This window comes from Colias eurytheme, chromosome 17, assembly GCF_061535395.1.
Source record: "Colias eurytheme isolate Ceu_HAF_F1 chromosome 17, ilColEury1 Martin Lab GWU primary, whole genome shotgun sequence".
NCBI classification, from domain to species: Eukaryota; Metazoa; Arthropoda; class Insecta; order Lepidoptera; family Pieridae; genus Colias; species Colias eurytheme.
In genome coordinates, this window is record NC_142996.1 from 636,678 (window position 1) to 660,234 (window position 23,557).

The following is a 23,557-nucleotide window of genomic DNA, read 5'->3' on the forward strand; positions in this document are numbered from 1 at the left end:
CCATCTTGAATTGTTTTACCCCACCAATCTATTCAACAACCCATAAAAAAGAGCATCTGAAAAGTATCAAATATTTCAAATCACGAAAACGACAGTGCACGCACAATAATGTTTTTCTAATTCGTTTTATTTTTGGGACAAGGAGCGATACACCCGTCCTTCCAAGAGCGCTTCTGAGCGCGGTCTGACGACCCGCGAGAGCAAAATGTATGAAGAAATCGACAAGTATTTTTAATTTAGCTAATAATTGAAATAAAATTTTGATTTAGATACAAAAAAATTATCAGAATCTATAAAGGACTATATTATATCCCTCAATAATTTATAGGTAAGAAGATAGATTAGGCTTTTAATTTTCTTAAAATTGTACCGTTTTAGAGCCCATTTTTTTGCATTTTATGCGATCATTGTGCTGGGAAAATCGTATTTCAGCGACAATTTTGTATGACGTCGTACAATTTTTATAAGATGATCGTAGATCTGAATATATTATCTTTAAATTAAGATATTACTTTGTTCTCACGTGTAATTGCTTTGAGTTAAAATGGTACCGTAAAATAGCGTTTTTTGTTAAAAATCGGTAATAGCACCCTTAAATAAATGAAAATTTGATTTGATTGAATATAAGTTGATTTAAGAAATGTTAATTAGTAAGATAATATGAACATATTATTATTATTTTACGGTAAGACTGTTACCCGATTGTCTCAATAAGTGCTAAGTATAATAAAAAAAAATAACAACGTGTTTTATTACAGAAATCATTTACTTTATATACATTGAGATAATATTGATATGGAGCAGACACCACGAACAAAATTTGTGCGCCAAGATGGCGGCGCGGGGCGCGCGAATGACGGCTAGACAGTCATAGATTATGCGATGTCACTGACTCACCGCTATAGAGGCGACACTTTGTTTCTTTCTGTCTATTTTATTGGGTGCCACTCCTTACATGCACGTTGACTTGAAATTTTCTTTGTACTTACTTAATATTTATTTTAGATATAAACTGACTCTACTACGCGGGGCTAACAATATCTGGCATATAATATAGGATGAGGAGGTTCAGTCAGGGCTATGGGAAGTTTCATTCCTTACAAATTGAGCCTTTTTTAGAAAAAAAATAAAAGCCGTGTAAAAATTGTGTTTATTTATATTTAGTTCATCATCCTCAGAACATGTTCCCGGCTCAGAAATTGCTTGTATTGTTCCAGTACTATTGTAGCACACCTTCGGCTAAAATAAATATAATAATAATAATGTTAGTGATGGCTAAAATAATATTTTATTTGTTATACAAATCCGTAAAATTTTATTATTATTACTAACATCAATACAAGGAACAGCAGACTTCTTTAGAATACGCCTTCCCGCTTTTGTGGTATATTTATCCTCATCGCGAAAATGCAATGAACAGACGCAAGTTCTATCGGATGGTAACCAGGTTTCTTCACTGCGGTTGTTTTGGACAAATTTTACCCATTTTTCCCTTTCTTCACGGCCCAGACATGGAAACCTTGAATAGAAAAAATATTAATCTCTGAACTAGCGGTCCGCCCCGGCTTCGCCCGTGGTACATATTTCGCAATAAAAAGTAGCCTATGTTTTTTCTCAGGGTCTAAAGATTGTCTGTGCCAAATTTCATCAAAATCGGTCCAATAGTTTATGAGCCTATTTATTACAATCAAACAAACAAACAAAGTTTTCCTCTTTATAATATTAGTGCAGATAAATAAATAATAATTCAATTATACGTTCAAGTCAGTAGCTTATACAATATCAATTAAAATTGATTAAAATCAATTAACAAAAAAAAATTGGTGATTAAGTAATTGATTTTCATATTTCATGATTTCACCTTTTTTCAACCAGTCTATGCTTTTCTAAATATGTAAAATTATTATTTTATACTATAAAAATATACGCCAGCAAATATTACTAACAACACTTATTTCATGCCCAATGTCATATCTTAAATTTTTAATCTATGACAAATGACGCAAAATGTCGCCCGCCAAAAATTTTGTTCTAACTAAGTTTTAAAAATTATTATCTAGTTACTTACTGATTGAAAAGTTATTCCTTTGCACTTTTCCGTATTATTTGTATTATTTGTGCAATATCGTAACACACACGTAGGCATATTTGATGCGTTTCACTTTAAAACAAATAAAAAATGAGCGTGACGTTCGCGCCAATGAGCGAGCAAGCGACTGAGTGCAGTTACGCCACATGACGTATGTTGAGTGGAACATAAGTGGTGTAGGCGGTATCGACTCCATATTAATATTATCTCAATGTTTATATACCTACATTTCCTAATACGATATTGGAATTATATATAATTCCAAGGAAGATTATACATTTACTAGGATATGTATGCATTAAATAGTTTATTAAACAATATTTTATACATTTCCCAAGTGGCATCGGCATTGTACACATTTCCTATTAGTTTGAGACCCATTCGTTTGTTTTATTATCTCGAAACTGCAATTAATAAAAAATGAAAATAATTTTTTTTTAATAATTAATAAAAAATATCCTGTCCAGGATTTTTCCAGTCAAACCATTTTTAATACACTTAATTTATTATAAAATTGGTCTCACTCTATTATCACGCCGTTGCATTTCGACTTATATTCGGATCTTAGACCACTAGGATTTGTATACAATTCCTTGATTTCATACATTTCCGGTAACATATACATAATTTTATTTATTTACATTAAGTATATACATAATTACATACTGATATTATATCTACCTATACATAATATATATATGTATATATATGTATATCATGTTTTAACTGATGTATTTATTTATTAGTATTTATCATATTAATAGAAATATATCTTTCACATAATATACTCATGTTAAATTATCATTATATACAATTCTAGACTGAAACTCCAATAGTCACTTGGGGTCACTGAAAATCAGTGGTGGTGAGGTATTAATCACCTTGCCATCATATACTGAGTTGGCTCCATTTGTCAGGTCACTCACTGCCACATTACAGTTCTTAGGAATAAGATTATTTTTATTTAATTATTTTTCTTTTTATTTCTTTTTGTTTTTCCTTCGTTTATAAATGTATCTCGTGTTGTGATCTTGACAATAAATGTGTTTTATATATTTATTTATTTAATGTCCCTTACTGCATGCTTTTCATGCAGTTGTCCGCACCATATGTATTGTGGTCTTTGTCCATACACACTTTCTCCAAAGCCCTGCTTTGGTCTTGTTTGATGTATAAGCTCCTGTATATTAGTAAAAGTTAATCAAATATTTAATTCTTATTTCTTGAAATTTGGTATAGTATTCTTTGTGTGATACAAATCAAAACCAACAGTCAGGTTAGGTAGACTACAATTTACAAAACTGGCAGGGTTGCCATGCAATGGTTGGTGGTTAATGAAACACTTGACTCAACTGTAAGCTTGTATTGAACTGCTTAAACTGTAGAACAACAGGACTATATATTCTAGACGCACACATACAATAGATTACACACTACACTGTAAACTGTAGAATTAATATTAAAGACATAGTTCACTATATATTTTGTAGTCTTTGATTATTTATACAACAGACTAGAAATAAATACTATGTATGCGATTATACCTATTCTAGCCATCCATTTTAGTGTTCCTTAAAATTAAGTACATCTTAGTCAAAGGACAACTTATTGTGTGTTTGCCCGTAATGCACTCATAATAATTTTAAGTTAAATGTTTGTCATTCTTTATGTACCAAACACAGTAACGGCCACGGCGCTCATTCCATTTTACTGGTATTAAAACAGATGAAATCCTTCATGATCCCATATCCTTCTTAGTAGCAAATGTAGAAATCCCTTTCTTGTGTCTACAATGTTTTTGTGGAGAATCGTATTTACATTTGGGATGGATTAATTCTTCTCCTCTCTTGAACAAATTTGTTATTGCGAACGTAAGCAATAAGTCTGTAATAAAACAATCTTATATTGGGTTACAAATCCCTAAACCAATCATTAAAAATCATGTTTGTAAAAATTTATGTTCAGAGAAAATATCAGTTTACCATATAAAGCTTATTTTCTGCCGTTTTTCTGCCTGTAGATTCTACATAACACTTATTTTAGCACTTATTTTTCAACAATTAAAAAACGAAAACAAACAAAGCTTCTCGTTTTGGTTTTGACAGAATCTCGTAAATAAACTGAACTAAATACCAGTCATAATAATGTAGGTACTCTGTGAGTCAGCTTTGTCTAATTAAAAATCCGAGTAATATTATGTTGACAGTTGACAGTTGACACTTGACAACTGTCAAGGACTTGAAAATAAAAGGTACGTGTACATATATTTACATTAGTGCCATCTAGTGGCTCTGGAAGGAAAAGAACATCAAGTCTGTGTTTATCGTGCCATCTAGTGTGTTAAAAGCAAAAGACTAAGAGATATAATCGAACATGTAGTACGTTATTTCCCCACTGGCGCTTTAATTGCGTAAATTCATAGTGCAACTTTTTTTGTATGGAGTGCACCGTCTGTTGTATACGTAGTATATTATTATTAGTCTGTGTCATCACTATCAGCCAACACCACCTGCGGAGGGCGTTTTACATTTATAATAGGGACCTTAGCCTTCCTTTTACCAATCTCTATCGGTATAACGTTCCTTGAACCTTGTCCTATAACCTTAGCTTTATGGAATCGCGGCTTATCCTTGCTTTTTCGCTTATTAACGTCTTTCGCAAATATAATTTTTCCTGAAGGGAGACTGATTTGATCTTCACCACCTCTCCTATCCTTTACCTTTTGCTTAGTTTCGATCATTTTCTCTGCTAAATGTTTATATAGAACCTTTAAACGTTTTGCATGGTCCTTAACCAATTGCTGTACATAATGCTTCTCGAAATCTGTGTTAAATAAGCTACCTGAATCCGTGTGACCAAATACTACTTCAAAAGGGGTTAAGCCCGTAACTGAATGAATTGAACTATTATAGGCAATAATTGAATACATCATTACTGATGCTGCATCCGTACATTTCTCTTCATATTTCGCACATCTATAAATTTCGCTAATGGTCGAATGTAAACGCTCAATTAATCCCATTGAATTTGGATTATTAGGTGAACCGATATGAAGCTCAATTTTATGTAAATTCAAAAATTCTTTTATTAGCTCGTTGTTAAATTCACTACCGGGATCTGAACTAATCTTTCTAGGAGTGCCGTAAAACGAAAAATACTTCATGAGTGCACGCACTACCTCTGCCGTCGATCTATTGTCTATTGGAATGGCTTGACCTAACTTACTAAATGCGTCGATAATTGTTAAGTAATAATTTCCTTCTATCTGAAAAATATCAATAAATATTTCTTGGAAAGGCGCGTCTTGTGTTTGAGTTAACTGTAAAATGGGTTTAAAGGGATTACGATCATACTTCATTTTAGAACACGTTTCACAAGCATTAATAAGGGCTGAAATAGTTTCCTGCATATTGTGCCAAAAATAATTCCTACGTATACTTGCTAGAGTCTCTTTAATACCGCGGTGACACGTTTTGCCTTGATGGTGTTTTATTATAATAGCCTTTTGTTCCTTCTCATCTTCTATAAAAACTACACGCTCCGTACATTCAAATAACAATACTGTATCCTTTCTAAATAATTCTATGACAATGCTAGTGAACTGTTTGCGATGTTCATCATCTTCGAAATAAATGAAATACTTAACTTTCGGTTTAATATACTCTTTTAAAAATTGTTTTACTAGATCCGGGTTATTAGTAGGCAAGAATACTTCTAAAACCTTTTGCTTTTCACGTGAAAGGTCGTGAACTTGCATTTCGTTCTTAAACCACGTATATACTAAAATTTGATTTGGTTTCGTATCTATTGCTTCATGTAATATAGGTATACCGGACGATTCTACTATATTAGCTGAATGAACTGTATCCGATTTTGACGTTACAGAAGGTGACCTGACTGGGTAGTCACATGTTCTAGGAGAACTTAGCGCCGATAGAGTTTCAGAGTCGGGAATAGATATAGTTTCACTAGAATCGCGTTCTGATATAGTAATTGTACTAGAGTCGTTACGCGCTCTTGGCCTATTGTCTCTATCGCCTATATTAACAACCATAGATTCGTTTTCATTATCGGAATGCGTAGCGTTAACTCTAATTCTAGATAAAGCGTCCGCGTTAAAATTTTGCTTCCCAGTATCAATCATAAATTTAGAATTATTTTCAGGAAAATAAATGTGTGGAAATTTCATATTTGGATCGCAATTTAATTCTATGATTTTTTCTTTATAGAGGCTTTCGTTTGAAAATTTTCTTCATCAGACGGAAGCACATTAATGTCTTGAGTATCATCAGTGGGTGTATAAATCTCATTCTCATCGTATTCGTAATTCGTATAGTCGTAAGGATTATAGCCATAGTAATTCGTATAGTCGTAAGGATTATAGTCATAGTAATAATTGTCATATAGTGAATTGTCATTATGTAAGTCGGTTTCATTCACTCTAAAACCTGGCTGAGTTATATTTTGTGGTCGAGGGGGTGCCGTCCTCATGGAAACGTCAGTAGACTCAAAGCGGTTATTTTGAGGATGTCTTTGACCGAAATTCTGTGGCGTCATACCAAAAGTTTCAGGAGGCCTATAACCAAATTGCGGGTTTTGATTAAATGATGGCCTATAACCAAATTGTGGATTTTGATTGAATGAAGGCCTATACCCGAACTGTGGGTTTTTATTAAACGGTGGCTTATAACCAAATTGTGGATTTTTATTAAACGGTTGTTGGGGTGTGAATTTAAAACCAAATTTTTGAGGTACATTTGGTGTCCCAAAATTAAATCTTTGTTGAGGATTTTGTAAAAATTGGGGCACCGTTGTATTATTATGGGTACGATTGCGCGACTGATATTGTTCGTGAAAATTAACTTCTTCTAACACAATTTCTAGAGCTTGTTCTAATGTATTAGGCGATTTTAGTCTAACAATTCGCACCATATTTTCGGGCAAATTATACAAGAAAACGTTCAGGGCTGTATGATTATAAATCGCAATTTTCGCGCGTTTAATTTCCGTATCTACCGATAAATTAACCTTCGATATTAGTAACGATCTAATATTCTGTATCCTATTACAAAATTCAAGATAACTTTCCCCGGATTTTATTTTACAGGACTCAAGAGAGATTTTTATGCAATCCTCAGTGCGCGGATCGCCAAAATGTTGTTCCAGTAATTCTTTTAGCGCGGGCCAAGTATTAATATCTTCGCGCTCCGATAATAACGCGGCGGCATCGCCTATTAATCTACTAGTTATTGCATGTAAAACGTAAATATTCTGCTCTTCATGCCCTCTAAATTTATTAATTATATATTCGCATTTTCGAAAGAATAAATTCAAAATTCTTTTGTCTCCACCAAACAGAGGAATAAGCTTTAACATATCACTCGGAATTGTTATTACGTTTACGCTTTCCATGTTAAATAAGTACAGAGTAATTAAAGTTCTGAAGTCTTTAACCAATTACAATAATTTCGAATTATAAAAATCACACACACAGAAATCAATTTAAAACACAATATAAGTAATAAAAATTCTTAAAATATAGCACAATAAAAGAAATATATGTTATCAATTACTATAAAAATTAAAACTTGAAATAAGTTATAAAATCACATATAAAATATAAAAATTATTAATTGAATTACGATCGATTTTGAGATCAATTAAATCAATTAATATTGATATTTCTTTATGCAAAAATCATTTAATTTTCTTATTTAAAACTTTTAATTAAGTTACACTCTATAGTTAATTAGTCTGTGCAGAGTTTTATGCAAGACAATTTCTTAGAATTAAACACGATATTTCTTATGTATAAGTTATAACTAATTACTGATTTAATAGAATTTCATATTAAAACCAGATCCGTTATAATGCGAGACGTTCAATCCCAAAATAACAGTTAAAAATAATTAAAAGTCAAAATTACACTCTCGTGAAAAGGATATGGGAATATATCAGAAAGGATGGCAAAAAGTTTTACTCACCAACCGATCGTCGATCCCATTATTCCTCGTCGTGGTCGTTTAACAAATTTATTTCGGTTCTTTTAGGATAGCACGGCCTTTATAGCAATGTTCTAGGGCTAATTTTGAAGACCTCTAGACATGCAGACCTTATATGGCTATCCTACCGGCTGCGCCAGTTAAACTTTGCGGGAGCGATTTGACTTTTTTTTTAAAAAATAAAATAAAATTAAAATTAAACTTATTTAATTATTAACTATAACAAGTGGACGATTTGGAGTCACAAATGTTAATGCCAGAATTACATGCAATGATACAATCGATACCTTATTGCGAAATAAATGTTTTTCAATAACTGCAACGCTTATGCTAAATTGCAAGAACTCTCCGGTGGTCTTGCTGAGGCCAGCGGAAGGCTATTGCTCAACCTAATACTGAGGGTTGGGGTGGATGCGTAACTATCTTGAAACTGACACAATTTAAATATTTTATGTTTATATGTGGAGAATGTTGTTCGTTATGCATTTGTGAATGTTATTGTATACGACTTTTATTTATTTTAATGTGTAACTGTTTTTATCCCAAAAAATAAAATAAAATAAATATTAAGGGCGTTTCACAACCTGCTTATAAAGTCAAGGCAGCTTACACACAGGTTATCTTTTTTTTCATGTGGGGAAATCTTGGCTAAGATATTAAACAGGTTATCTCGGTCCAACTCACTCGTCAGCGGGCAGCAGCTTGGGCAGCAGCGTGGCGAGCACGGTGCGGTTGAGCTCGTCCTCCGCGCTGGCGCAGTACGCCACCAGCTGCGACACCGCGCGCTGCAGCGCCGCCGCCACGCGCTTCAGACCGTCCCTGCACCACAAATCGCGAACTCTAACTCAAACTCTAACTCAAACTCATTACTGACAACAAATCAACTGAACCGCGCACCTTCGTGCACCTTTCATTCAAAATAAATATGACAAATAAAAGGAAAATATCGTAAATATACACACATATATAGCAAATCAACTAACTGACCCGCGCACCTTCATGCACCTTTCTCTCAAAAGAAATAGGACATTAGAAGTAAAATATGGTGATAGAAAAGTGGGAAAAGACAAATAAGGACCATAATATAACGACTTTGCTATCGAGCTAAATAGTAAATACTACACTACACACCAGACACACAATACATACCTCTCCTTAGTGACCTCCTCAAGCTGTCGATTCTGGTCGAACGTATAGTTCCTCTTCTGTCGCCATTTATCCGCGTCCCCGCCCGGCGCCTCGTCACGGAGACTCGACAACTGGAGACAAGCGTTGAAATATTATAAACAATTCACTATTAACACCTTCATTCATTTCATAAATAAAGAAGGGTAAATGTAGAGTAGATTTGGAGACCAAAATGAAACTTATTTTTAGTACGAATCGTTATTATGTGTTCGAGAACCATCATTTTACCATAAAAAGTACAAAAGTATCACGGCACTTTGTCGAGTAGATGGTTAAGACAAAACATTTATTTCCATCCAGATATACCCACCATAAACTTCCTGAGGACGACCATGTTGCAATCACATCTTGTGACTGTTCTATAACACTCCTTTATTATCACTCACTATTATGTATTTTATTGTTTACTTATATGGCACATTATTTATCACTGTTTACTAAGTAACATGTCCTATATCTTGAACTAAATTTGTTCACTGCAGTTGCATTTTCAATTACTGTATTAGGTAACACATAAAATCCTTCAATAAATTCAAGGAATTATTTTTTGACTGTAATATCTAATAGTGGTATAATTTATACGCTTCGCTATACCCTCTAACACGTGGTAAATATTATGCACACATCTAGTCACTTATTTTCCCACCCTAATAAAACAGTCCATGATTGAGATTTGAGAGTTCACTACATAACAACTTAGGGAGCAAATTGTGCATGCTTCATAGATTGAAAACTGTTTGATGAATTCAGAGTGTTACATAAATAATAATTTGTTTATTTATTCATCGTTTTCTTTATCATATTTAGTACTAGGTTTACGCCCGCGGCTTCGCCCGCGCAGTCAAATAAAAACCTTACCATAGTTTAAACATAGTTCCCGTTCTCGTGGGATTTCCGGGATTGCGTCATTTTCTCGGGATAAAAAGTAGTCTATGTCCTTTCTCGGGTATCAAAATATCTCCATACCAAATTTCATGAAAATTAGTTCAGTAGTTTAGGCGTGATTGAGTAACAGACAGACAGACAGAGTTACTTTCGCATTTATAATATTAGTATGGATTTAGATCTTTAAAACGCAGACAAAGCAATGAATTCCACAGTTGTAAAGGCACAGTAACCTAATTCCCAATGACGACATAACACCATGATATCATCTCCCCCTCAAAACAAGAACCAATTTATAAAACTGTAAATATCATTGTTCCAGATAAAGGTGGAGCTATGTCCTAAATTGCATGTTTATTAGGGTGGAGTGATAATGTATGGAAGAATTTTTTTTTTGTTTTTTTCAAACGGCATAGCGACAGAAAGGTGCCTTTTAATGAGTGAATTCAGCATACAAAATATTGTTCACCTGTCTTGATGTTTTGAGGTGCCCCAACCCAATTGAAAATTAGAAAAATATGATTTTTTCGCAAACTTTGATTTATTTTTTAATCAAAGTATGTTTATGGCCTTCAAGTCTAATAAATAACAAACTTCTTTGTGATACACTAAATAATAGCCTGATTAGTTGTTTTAACCTATTTCATTAATGAAAATGATATTATAGAGGAATGAAAATATCAGAAATAAGTAATTATTTAGTACTAGCTGCGCTCGCGGTTGCCTCGCGGTTTCACCCGCGTGGCTCCGCTCCTGTTAATCTAAGCGTAATGATATATAACCTATAGCCTTCCTCGATAAATGGGCTATCTAACACCGAAAGAACTTTTCAAATCGGACCAGTAGTTCTGGAGATTAACGCGTTCAAACAAACAATATCTTCAGCTTTATAATATTAGTATAGATTATAATATTAGTATAGATAACGCTGTTTTTTTTTTTCAAAATTAGGCATTAGCAGTCGTGATACTGATGCTCTTGCCATTATAAAATCATTTTGTTTACTTTTTCAGCAAACTGCACTTGAAGCTTATGTCACCAATTTGATAATATGCTTTACGGCCTGGGCAAGGCATAGAAAATCTTTGATATTCTGAAACTTAGTCAAACCGCTTTTCACGATGTTTTTTAAGGTTTCTTCAGATAAATTAGAAGTCAGAGGTTCAGTTTTCTTACATTCTTGCCACATAGTTAAGTAGGTATAATCTTTTGAGCAAGTACAAGAGAGTTATAAAAAAATGCATTTGCAACTTCAAATATCAAATAACCTTTGGTACTGAGTGACAAAATACTTCAGTTATCTTTTCTTGTTCTTTTTTGTTAGTTTGTCGGTCTTGATAAGGTTTTAATAAGCGTCTATATTCATCGAATACGGTGTGTCGAATAAGTTGTAGTACTCTATTCAAGCTAATAGTGGGAAGCGATGCTTTTCGCCACACATCGAACATTTCCGTGGCTAATCTTTCGGATAAATCATGAATTTTGTTATTTTATCAGGTTTAAATTCATATCTAATAAATAAGTAATAGTTTCTTAGCATCAGTACAAGTTGGTAATTGAGACACTGGGTACTTCTCTGGCAAACAAAATACAGGACAATATGTCGTTTGTCGTATTTTGACTTGCAACACTTTACTGTAACAAAGCGAAATTATAGATAGAACTCACATCAAAAATATTAAATTATGATCTTAATTGTATTTACGTGTAAAATATAACTAAGAAATATTACGAACATTAGTGTTATTTCCTTAACGGCACTGTTTAAAATCAACGTTTCCTACAATAAAGGTCGGCGCAAACGGGCCACCGACCAGATCCACTGGTAGCCAGCGATAGCCACTTTTTTATATATTGAAATATTATGTATTCTGTGTCTTCCTGTTGGCAACCAACGAGATAACACAGAATCTGATTTAGCGTTAATTTGTCAAAATTAAACTTTAATGATTTTCGACTAAATTTTTTGAATTTCTGAAAGTTCATGATGTTGGGGGCACCTCTAAATGTATCATCTGCAAAGTATAATTTTGCATGTGTATTTATGAGCAATAATGACATCTTTTTACAGGTATGCCGAAACGAAAATGAAAAAAAATATTTTTCACTCCACCCTAATGTTTATTGATACTAGTTCAATCCAGACAAAATATGAGTACTTATAAAAATAAAATTCGATTAACCCAGATAGAATTAAGTTAATCTAAATAAACTTTCACGCTGAAGGTTAACTATCAGACTTTATTTAAAAGCTTAATTTTGAAGTTCCACTCCACTTATAAAATCACATATTAATAGTCCTATAAGCATTGAATTTTCTTTCTAAGTAAAACCTGTAGGTCTGTGATATTGTTATTTGATGGATATCAACTCATGATTAATATACATCTCAGATGCCTCGGGTCAGTAAACTTAATGATATTTAAGGTTATTACAATCACAGAAATAATAAGACAAAAACAATACCAACATTATGCTCATAAAACATCAGCCGTATTTTCTTCTATATAAACTCTGCACAAACTTTGAACCATATCTTTCACGAAGCACTATATTATCACAAATCTAGTACATAAATTGGATAAACAAAACTTCAAACGAGTGCGTCAAAATCTATTACGCACTTTTATAAAACATGCTTCATGCAGAATTAAAATTGAGGGTATCTAAATAATTAATGATTTAGTGCTGCTAGTATTAAAAAGCTATTTTATTTGATTCTGAATGTTTGTTGAGTGTTTTTTTTTACAAATTCCCCTCATATATGTTTGGAATTCTGGGAATTGCTTCCGTAAGCATTAGAAGCGTAAGCTATACGGAACACATTCTGATGAAATTTTATAGGCTTTATTGGGAATTAAATGAAATTTTAAATATAAATGAAATCCCGGTGGCAAATGATTCAATGAATAAAAATAATTTCTAGATATGTTAAATATTATACAAAAAGAAAATATTATACAAATGTCGTAATTCAGCCTATTTATAAGATCTTTCACACAATACCAAGAAAACACACCATGTGCATCTCAAGACGTTACAAATACATTCTGGGTCACTGAATTGATTTGCCACCTGATTTCTCGAAACTTCTTTCTTTTATAAATACTGGACTATGCAATCTGTAACCGATTGATAAATACAATTAATTTCATCGGTATAGGAATTAATTTTGTGTTAGTAATACCAAAGATAATATAATACTATACTAATAGTAATATTAATTTATAAATGTTATTTAATATAAAAAAATAAATCAATTTTAATAGAAAGTCTGAGAGAGCACGTATTTTCTACACATTTGGGTGGTTTCCCTTTTTTGTGTCTGCGTCGTGTCAATTGTACACGAGCATAATGTTGAAACAATAGTAAAATAAAAAGAGAGAAAACGCAGCTGTGTATAGAAATAAAGACGGTTTAAAACTAAACGATGCGCGGTGTGGGGCCTAATGGAATACGGGCAAATAAACAGTCGCTATACTATTTTGGCGGGAAACGATGACAGCTTACTGGAAAAAATTTAGGTTATCTGTATTGTTATGGCGCCATAGTTTTGTTTTGAAAACAATAATATTTACATTCAATTTAAAAAAATGTTAAACGATGTTTTATGTGAAAATTTGGTGTATAAAACTTAAAAATAATACTTTTAAGAATTAGAAAAAAATCAGTATGCGATTTTTTACATCTACTTCGATATTTTACATAAACAAAAACAAAATGTCTATAAAAATTTATAAAAAAAATACAAAAAAGTTTTGTCAGAAGTGGGATTCGAACCCACGCCCTCAGAGAGGACCAGAACAGCTCGGACCTACTTCAGTAGGCAAGGTTACCTTGAGTCTGGCGCCTTAGACCGCTCGGCCATCCTGACATATCCGAATGTGTTGAAATTATTGATTGGCATCGCCGGTTTAACTCGTATGTTATTTTTGTATATTTATATTTGACTTTATCAAGGTTTTTTTTTAAATAAGATATTCATAATATTCATTGGATGATTCAAAGCATCAGGAAATTTGAATTAAATAAATTTCAGGTCACATTTTTGCACGCCTCATAAGCGAAGCGTTGAGGTGGGTACTACTGTCACTTCGCGCAAAACATCTGATTTTTCAAACTTAAAATGTCTTTATGTATCATACATTGCACTTGTAAGATAATACATACACACACATATTAAGAAAAAACACTATTTTTAACGTTCATGATATTTTTGATGTCATTTTTGTTATTTAAACTAGTTAAAAAACAGTTTAAAAAAGTTCTGTCTTGGACGTCCGTGTGTCTGTATGTGCGGATCCTTTTTCTTGTTAACACGATAGCGACCGAAATACTTTACTAATCGAGTCTTTTTTTTTCTCTTACGCTTGAGTATGCTCAGGAATAGAACCCTTTCATTTTTCAGGGTCTGATTCGATGTGGTTTAATTGTTATTAAATAAACAAAAATAATAATTAATAAATATATTTATTAAAAATAAATTATGAGGCGTGCACTTTTGGATTTTCCAAATTATTTTTTTTTTTTTTGTAAATCAGTATAATATTATGTACTTATATTTTTTTAGCAGCGGTATAAAATCTAGTGTTACATTTCCTAAATATCAACATTTAACTATAACATTAAAATCATTGTTATCAATACATTAAAGATAAACATATTGTTCGCCAATGCAATTTGGCCCCTATCTCATCACAACAAGTTCCAATTTTGTTATTATCTCATAAGCAGGGGAGACAGTCCCTACATTGAGTGATATATTACAACTCTGTTTAGTTATTCAGAAACAAAACTGATGTATTTTAAAGAATAACATTTATTTCCTTTTCATGGTACTTTCTATTAACAAGTGGATTGGGAGAAAAGGAAGTTTTAGGTCAACAAAAAGTAAATTCTGACTCATAATACAAGGACGCTATCCTGTCACAGGGCTGCCGATGGGGATGAATCATAAGGGTAGGGGTGTTTTTCCGATGTCTAGTTTCTATCTTATATACTCTGTTGTCAATTTGCTTTGGTGTTAACTCAAAATTTATTCCAAAATAGTTTATATTACAAGAGTTTTACTACTGTTTTATACAGTAAATAAAAAATTCTTATTCGGGCAGTTGCATGTTTACATAAATTAAGTAATCATTAATAAACGTATCAACGGTTATCAATAAGTTACGTATTAATTTTGGATTGATTGCAAACAGAACTACCTCCTACAAAAGATTTTGCCATCAACTTATATACCTGTTATAATTTTCAATGACGTACAGATTTATTATGTGGACATTATTTAGTCCCCTTATTTATATTTTTGTGCGCAGCTGAGTAAACATGATATCACGTGTTTGACCTAAATTAAACACATTTGTATAAACCAAAAGAATTATACATATTTGAAAGTTTAATTGTTATTATTTGTATTTGTTTTCTGACTGACTTTCAATTACGCAAGAATTGTCAAATCTTTTTTACCATCAACTTTGGATCTATGAACATCAAACCAGTGACCTTAACCACTGAGCCACTGCAGCTATTATTAACTGCAATGGGGTTAACACCCTCCCCTCTCCGTAATACAATCAAAAAGTTTCACTTCGGGGAGAAATTTTAATGTAAACGAGATAAAAAGGGAGCGACGACCTTTTGACGATTTTTAAGCATATTTAACGTAGATCAAGTAAGCTGTAAGTCTGCATATAGGTCAAAATGAAGTGAACCTTATGGTTTACCGTATATGTTATTTAAATAAATATCTATTCTAAGATGATACATAGCTAGCTAGGAAAGCTTATGTAGATAATACAAAAAATAGGTTTATGTTAGGTTGTGATATGTTACTTGATCTTCAAAAAGGATTTAAATTTTGAAACAGAAGCTTTACAGGAAAAGAGACACCTCTTTTCAACCTTTTTCAAGCTTAAACTTCCCAAGTATCAAAGCAGTTATCCACGAGCTGCAGCCTTCATAACAATTGCAACAACTAGATCTTGCTAACAATGATCCATTCCGATCACAATACAGTAGATAGTTCTACAATTGACAGGACAGTCTTTTCTACGTTTCAGGAGACTGAATGTCTCAAAGGAGAATTTTCAGTGTATATTGTTGATATTATTTCTAGAATGATTTTTATATCTATTTTCCTGTTTGGGCATATTAGTTGATCTTATTTTTTTGAATAATTTTAATGGCTTTTGTGCTATTGTGTTTCTGAACTAATACTAAGGTTTGTGCTACGAAAATTGTACCCAGAAAGCTCATACTAAAATAAAAACATGAACACTCAGTGGGAACGTTAATTCTCTCATTCATTTATATTAACACATGCACAATTTTTATTTTTACTTCGCGACAATATTAACATCTGCTCCGAGCAGTTAATTAATTCTAAACAAAGCTTTATTGAGGCGGGCTCGACGACCCTGTGTATGACGTTAAAGAGCTTTTCATTTTAAGTTTAAATTACATTGTCGTTTTGCAAAATTACAATATTTTGGACCTTTTCTTTCATATAAATTTAATTTAAGATTTATGTACTTTTCTATCATCTATTATCTTATTGGACAAATCGACATCGAAGTTTGAATAAAATATCAATGACCAAAGGTATAATACGTTTTGTTTTTATGAATAAAATCCTATGATTATTTATGAAAAATGATGTTTAAATTGACGGATTTATCTTTGCTAACTCATATTTAATATTTACTGTTTTCCCAAGGGTACCGTACACATTTATCATATCCAATTATAGCTTTAGGGACACAAACTTTTCATAGAGCATCAATAAATCGCACACATCCACTCAACGCGAAACCACTATTTATAAACGAATAAACATCCAAAGCGATAACCGTCACTAAGCTATAAGCACTATAAGCACTAATCACTGTTGTTTAAAGAAAATTGAACCGTGTTACAATAGACAACGGTTACAAATCGCGTGCGTTGATTAGCGGGCAGAACGGTACGCAAAACGCGGGCGCACGCTGCGCCGTCTGCGGTGCACTGAAATGTTTACAATGTATTAGCAGCAAGTGTTGTATCATTGTATGGGAACTACAACTAAACGACAACCCCTCGTTTTACATTACATTGCTTCGTCTGCATCTAAATTGAATTTTCCTTGTGGTAACCAACGAGCAATGAACATGAAAGCAATGTATAGATCAAGTGTCTAGCCGTTTTAGTAAATGTGGGATGCGAGACCGTTGCATCCGACATGTATTCGACATCAGTCGAATACATGTCGAGTCAGCTGATGCATATAAATTGGCAATAGATACTCCTATGTAATAAGTTTCAAAGTATCAGCTGACGGTTTTTCCACCAAGATACAGCCAGCTGACTTATATATTTATCCACAGTTACATATAAGCTATCATCAGGTAAATTTTTGTTTGAGAGGAAATCACGGAAAATAATATTTTTTTTTTCATGTTCGAGCCACCAGCTGACGTATAATACACCATGCTGTAACCAGCTGATTATTTTTTTCGTTAAGATATTGGGTTAGCTACAATTTGACAAATTTTTAGCTGAGAGGAAATGAATGAATGTATTTTTTTTTCCTACGTGCGTGGGAGGCTACAACCGCTCACCCCCCCAACCGAGCGCCAGCTGACGTTCACGAGGCTTTATAATACTATACTCTGATGCTTCTGACGAATTATCTCTTGAGAGGAAATAATGAACCCAATTTGCACCTGGCTCCCTAACTAAAATAAACGTCCTATAAATACAATGCATTGACGTACATTCCGGCATTCATTGTTCTATTTAAAATTGTGACGGTAAATATAAATGATAGAGATTAGCTATTTGGGGCTATTTAAGTAATTGTCACTAGGAAGGACCAAACGGTATCATACAATGTTTTTTACTCCTTAAAAATATTAAACAATCTTGGTTATATTTAAAAGATTAAGATAAAAATATAAACAAAAGGGGTTTCATTTTGCCATAATTTAATAAGGACATTTAGCTCTCTTCTCGCATAAATGACTCAGTGGTATTTTTCTTACGGTCTCCCTACAGACTCACAACAGTTTCGATAGAGCGTATCTTCGTGAGAATTGAAACCGCAGTGCCTTCATTTTTGTTTTATGCAGAAAAATTATTTAGTTGAGTAGTAGATGCCTTCCATACTCTGTAGGACTATCCTATTTTCCAAACTCGGGTGTCCTGGTCTTAAACAGCATAACACAGAGATAGTTAGAAGATAAGTTAGTAGTAGTGGTATTTGAATGGACTCAATTGTATCACATGGACACATGTTTTCTCTAACACATGAGACCACCAACGCATGTACATACAAGCTAACATCTTATAATAATTATAATTGTCCCAACCAATTATAGGACGGAAACATAATTGAAACAGACAAGCGTAACAAACGCTTATATGTGAACGGAACTACACGTCTCTTCGACAATTTATCGCGTGGAGATACACTTAGATTGATTTAAACGGTGCTTTTACGTTTTTTTATTTGTTTTGTACGTCTGCTTGTCTTTTTAATTGATTACCTATAACGAAGACGCACATCGTCTGTGTTGTACAGTGTACAAAAAAGGCAATGGTCGTAAGGTCGCAAGTAAAAAATCACCATAATCAACACGTACATTTTACAAATTTCTTCCATCTCTCAGTTATGCTGGCTTTCCTTGTTAATTAATATTTGGGTCATCAATTAACATACAGGAGTAGGCAGATGAATTTCAAAGTAAATGGACTAGACAAGTACTACGTCATCAAACTTAGAAGCTCTCGGTTTAGGCATTCATGAAATATAAACAGCTATTTACATTAGTGGTTAATAAGTTTCCACCCCCCATTACACGTAACCGCGACCCACTTGAGTATCCTGACGATCTAAAATCGACGCGCCATAAAATTGTATCTTTCCTAAATTTAGACCACATCCTGTCTGTAACTACGAGGAACAAAAACATCACCTTCCCCTAATTTCAAAACATGCTTTACTTATAGATTAAGCATATAATTTATAGATATAGACTAACCAATAATAAAACGTCTTAAACTATTATCTAGCCGTTGATGAAGTTCCTATTTTCAATTAGAATTTATATAGTGAACATAAATCGCAGTAAGATTAATATTTAAATGTAAATGTTTTTTGTTAAGTTTTGTTGACGGTACGAAAGTAGTAAGAAAATACATATATCCAAAGACCTAACCACAGTTATACTGCACATAAGGACGGAGTAAGTAATGTTTCAAAATTTGATAAAAAAAATCATTAAACTTTTTAATTAATTCAATAAGGATTGTATTCTTTAAAAATTCCTTATAAGTACAGCCCTATGCTACACTGCACCAAACTTAATACACCCACCTAACATACGAATTTCACAACATCATAATATTCCATGAATGAAACAAAAAATTATAAACAATCGACATCCGACCCCTCTCTCAAGGACCCAGGAACACGTGTCCTCTGACACAAGAGTGCGTAGCCATTGTGGCATCTTTACAAGGACCCTCATTGAGTTTGTGCTCGGTTGACAAAACAGTTTTTTTGAAACACTCTTTGGTATGACTCATTTTAACGGACGTTATGGGAAAGATGATAGTCATACCATTTACATATTTAGGTTAGTAAGAAATACAACATTTATAAAGCGTGAATGGAGCGCGTTACGTGTATAAAACTATATTTGTTCGCGTAGGTTCATACAATTGATTATATCAAAATATCATAGTTTGATAGTTCATAGGTTTTAGTCCTTACAGCTGTTATTACAGCAAACAAATAACTTCTGGTACTTTAGCAATAGGACCGCCTCACGAACTTTCCAAATCAAATGATAATTCGTCTCTCAAAGTTCTCTGACATTCGCTCGAGAATTTCAATTCAAGAAACTGCTCTTTTACAGTCTTAGTTACTTCTTTATAGCGTCGTTACATAATTCCTTAAAAGGGATCGTGCTACATCTCAAAGCGGTGTAATTCGTACAAAACACGGAAGTCTGGCCCGAGGAAGCGTTACATTTAACTGCAACAAACTACGAATTGACGCGTTCCCGGAAATTTTGTTTATGTACTTTTTTAGTGCAGTTTAAATCAAATTATAAATGTTTAGGATAGTGCTAGAGCAAAAAAATTCCAACTGTGTATGTCATCAACTTTACGTATTACAATTTCAAATAATGTTTTAGGTGTTTTCATACAAAATATGGTTCATTCTTTAACAAGTAACGTCTACTAAATATAATTTTGTCGACAAGGTTATGATTCGAATTGATGAAATATATTAACAAATCTTTATATCGCAGTTAAACCTAGTACTATAAAAATTAATCATGTTAAAGCATAAACTAAACCCAAAATATTAAAGAACAAACTACACATCAATAAAAAGAACTATCGAGAATGAGTACGTAGTAAAAGCTACTGAAACATGAAAGAATAAGTTCCCATGATAACTTCCAAAGCATATTTTGACCGCAACTAATGTCCTAGATAAGCGACTAAAACATTTGCTATCGGAATCTAATTTGTTACGTAAATATCAATTAGATTTGTGTACATTGACGATTCGTTTGTACGCTCGTGTACAGAAGCATAATTGCGACACGCAATGCATGATGTTAACTTGATTGATGCAATTATTTAATACTTATCACGTATCCTATGACCATTGCATTACCTATGCGGTAACCGAATTATAAGTTTATAACCAACTTTATAAAGAACTTACACAGTGAAAACAATTTAGTGTAAAGAAAAAACGAATTGAGTACTTTTAAACGACGACTAAAAATGAAATGTACGTTAGTACATTTCATTTTTAGTTAGTAGTAGAAATTTGTTAAAATTTCAGCAACAATTTATACTAACTACACAGAAACAGCTGATTGAAACACTGGTTTGAAAAATTACGGTTCGTTAATGCGGTTTGCACTTCAAAAGCTTTAGTCTATGCTCAGCTAGCACATATTATACGCAGTTCAACACACAGCATTTTCAGTTCATGCATTGAGCACTTATTCTAATATGTTAAATAATTTTAATGCTTCAGCGAGCAATCCGAATAATTAGTATGTAATAGATAATTTTAAAACTTGATGCCTAGGCGTTTCGGAAATAGGATTATGATATACATATACGAATAAACATTGGCCTACTAGATTTAGAAACGGTCAACATTCCTAGAAGAGAACACAACTAATTACATAACCTAAAACTTTTTAACACGATAAAATAAAATCAAATATCAATTCCTACTTTCCCACACACCTGTACTGTAGCAATAAACGAATTCAACTAGCATGTTATCTCAAGCATGCTAATGTAGAACCACACAGGAGCACATCTGGCACTCGGGCGGCTGTTACAAAACCTCGTTATCGGACCATTTCAACTATATTACCGTTTTATAGTACTCTACATTACTTCCTGAAAGATATACCCTTGCAGAAAAGTATAGGCTGTAAAGATATTTTGCTAAAGTTATCGAGAAACGGCCTAATTCCTTGTAATTTGTTTTTAGCTACTACCCAACCACTACTACGACGTCGTCAGTCTTCACATGGACTGTCAAATGCGCCAAAAAAAATCACACATATGTTAAATCCTGATATTTTTCTCAATTTATACGCAATTTTATTAAATGTCGCATTCTAGTCCGGGATACATCGCCCATTTTTGCAAGTGATTACTATCAAGCTAATTTTTCGTGAGTAGCTTTATTTTGATGAGATGCCCAATAATTTCATGTACGAAACTCTCGATTGTGGTAGCTTACAGAGGTAACAAGGATAAAAATTTTTGATTTGACGGTTCTCAAATATTTATTACGCAATTTGTAGGACAATATGTCTGTTGAATTATATAAGTATTAAATAAGTGAAAATAAAAAAATCTGCTGGTTAGTAATCATTTATGATGACTTCGTTATCGATACACATTGGAAAGGGGGACTCTTTGATCAAACCATAGATTTTGTAGGACAAATATTTTTTCGAATAATTTAGATAATTATCTTGAGATTGAACAAAAAAAAACATTCAGTTAGTAATTAATATTTGAGAACCATCAAATCAAAATATTTTATCCTTGTTTCCTCTGGTAGCTACCACAATCGAGAGTTTTGTACATGAAATTATTGGGCATCTCATCAAAATAAAGCTACTCACGAAAAATTAGCTTGATAGTAATCACTTGCAAAAATGGGCGATGTATCCCGGACTATTCCTAATGAACATTCTAATAAATATTTACAACTAGCTTTCCGCCCGCGGCTTCGCCCGCTCTGTCTAGAACATAATAAATTATGTATATATACTAAAACCTTCCTCTTGAATCACTCTATCTATTAAAAAAAACCGCATCAAAATCCGTTGCGTAGTTTTAAAGATTTAAGCATACATAGGGACATAGGGACAGAGAAAGCGACTTTGTTTTATATGTACTATGTAGTGATATCGGTAAATTTAGAAAACTATAGCGCGACAAAGGATATAGAATACAGGCCACCCTACATGCAAATCATTGCTCACACACTCCATAGCTGACAATTCTCATGAAGAGTCGTACCAACTGCGCACACGCATTTAATTATCCTCCGGGAGCAATAAATGCTAGCCGGTATAATTAGCTGGACAGGTCACTCACCCGCAGTTAACACCACACATAAAAACGTAATAACTATGAGAACACTGAAAATAGGCAGGTTGTAAAACATTGTTATGTCGATATTACATAATAAAGTGGAATCGATTAAAAAAATTTACATATTCTAGTTATAACATTCTTGTTGTAGTTATCTATATGTCAATTTGTGACTGCAAGAATTATGTGATAGGCCAACGAAATCTGTTTCTTTCGCTTGCATGATTGCATCCCCTTTTATTTATATTAACCAGGTAGGACAGTAATTTATATGTAAACAATTAACCAATAATGAAATAACCCGTGTTTTTACATTAAACAATATCGTACCTAAACATACCCCATATGACTAAAACAGATGGGCTTTCCTATAAAGCTCAATCTACACCGAACGATAAATGTTGATAGGGTTGACATAAAATTGTCTCTTCAATCGGTAAGTGTTGACAACTTGCGCTGTCAACACATGCCATTATAGCTTAGCTAGAATAGCTGTCGGCTTTCCTTTTAAATGGAAAAATAATGGATTACAATAGAAACGGATCATCATCACCTTTCGAAAAAATACCTTAGGACTTAGGTTAATAAATATCTTAGTTTTTCATACTGATGTAAATATAAAGTGTGTGGTCTATCCACTTTAATAACTTTCTATTATATTTATATTGGCAATATAGATGATCATTATTGTTTACGCTTCCGTTATAGATAATATTGTATACAAAGATAACCTCTTCATTAAGCTATCAGCTCGATC

At 32.9% G+C, this 23,557-nt stretch overlaps 1 protein-coding gene, 2 long non-coding RNA genes and 1 other non-coding gene across 4 annotated transcripts in view; all 4 read right to left on the minus strand.

Annotated features, from left to right (window-relative positions):
* Window positions 1-23,557, minus strand: part of LOC149900952 (uncharacterized) — a 78,326-nt gene that overhangs the window by 43,551 nt on the left and 11,218 nt on the right. Inside the window, exons 9-10 of the mRNA XM_090111887.1 lie at window positions 9,241-9,350; window positions 8,776-8,910 (exon numbers count right to left, since the gene is read on the minus strand). Coding sequence (XP_089968013.1) covers window positions 8,776-8,910; window positions 9,241-9,350 — 245 coding nt within the window. The remainder of the gene's footprint in view (window positions 1-8,775; window positions 8,911-9,240; window positions 9,351-23,557) is intronic.
* Window positions 1,134-2,312, minus strand: LOC149900954 (uncharacterized). Its single transcript, XR_016457665.1, has 2 exons — window positions 2,069-2,312; window positions 1,134-1,519 (listed from the first exon to the last, which is right to left on the minus strand). It is a non-coding gene; the product is annotated as an uncharacterized LOC149900954 (long non-coding RNA).
* LOC149900955 (uncharacterized) lies at window positions 3,441-4,566 on the minus strand. Its single transcript, XR_016457666.1, has 2 exons — window positions 4,072-4,566; window positions 3,441-3,973 (listed from the first exon to the last, which is right to left on the minus strand). It is a non-coding gene; the product is annotated as an uncharacterized LOC149900955 (long non-coding RNA).
* On the minus strand, window positions 13,924-14,038 carry TRNAL-CAA (transfer RNA leucine (anticodon CAA)). Its single transcript has 2 exons — window positions 14,001-14,038; window positions 13,924-13,968 (listed from the first exon to the last, which is right to left on the minus strand). It is a non-coding gene; the product is annotated as a tRNA-Leu (tRNA).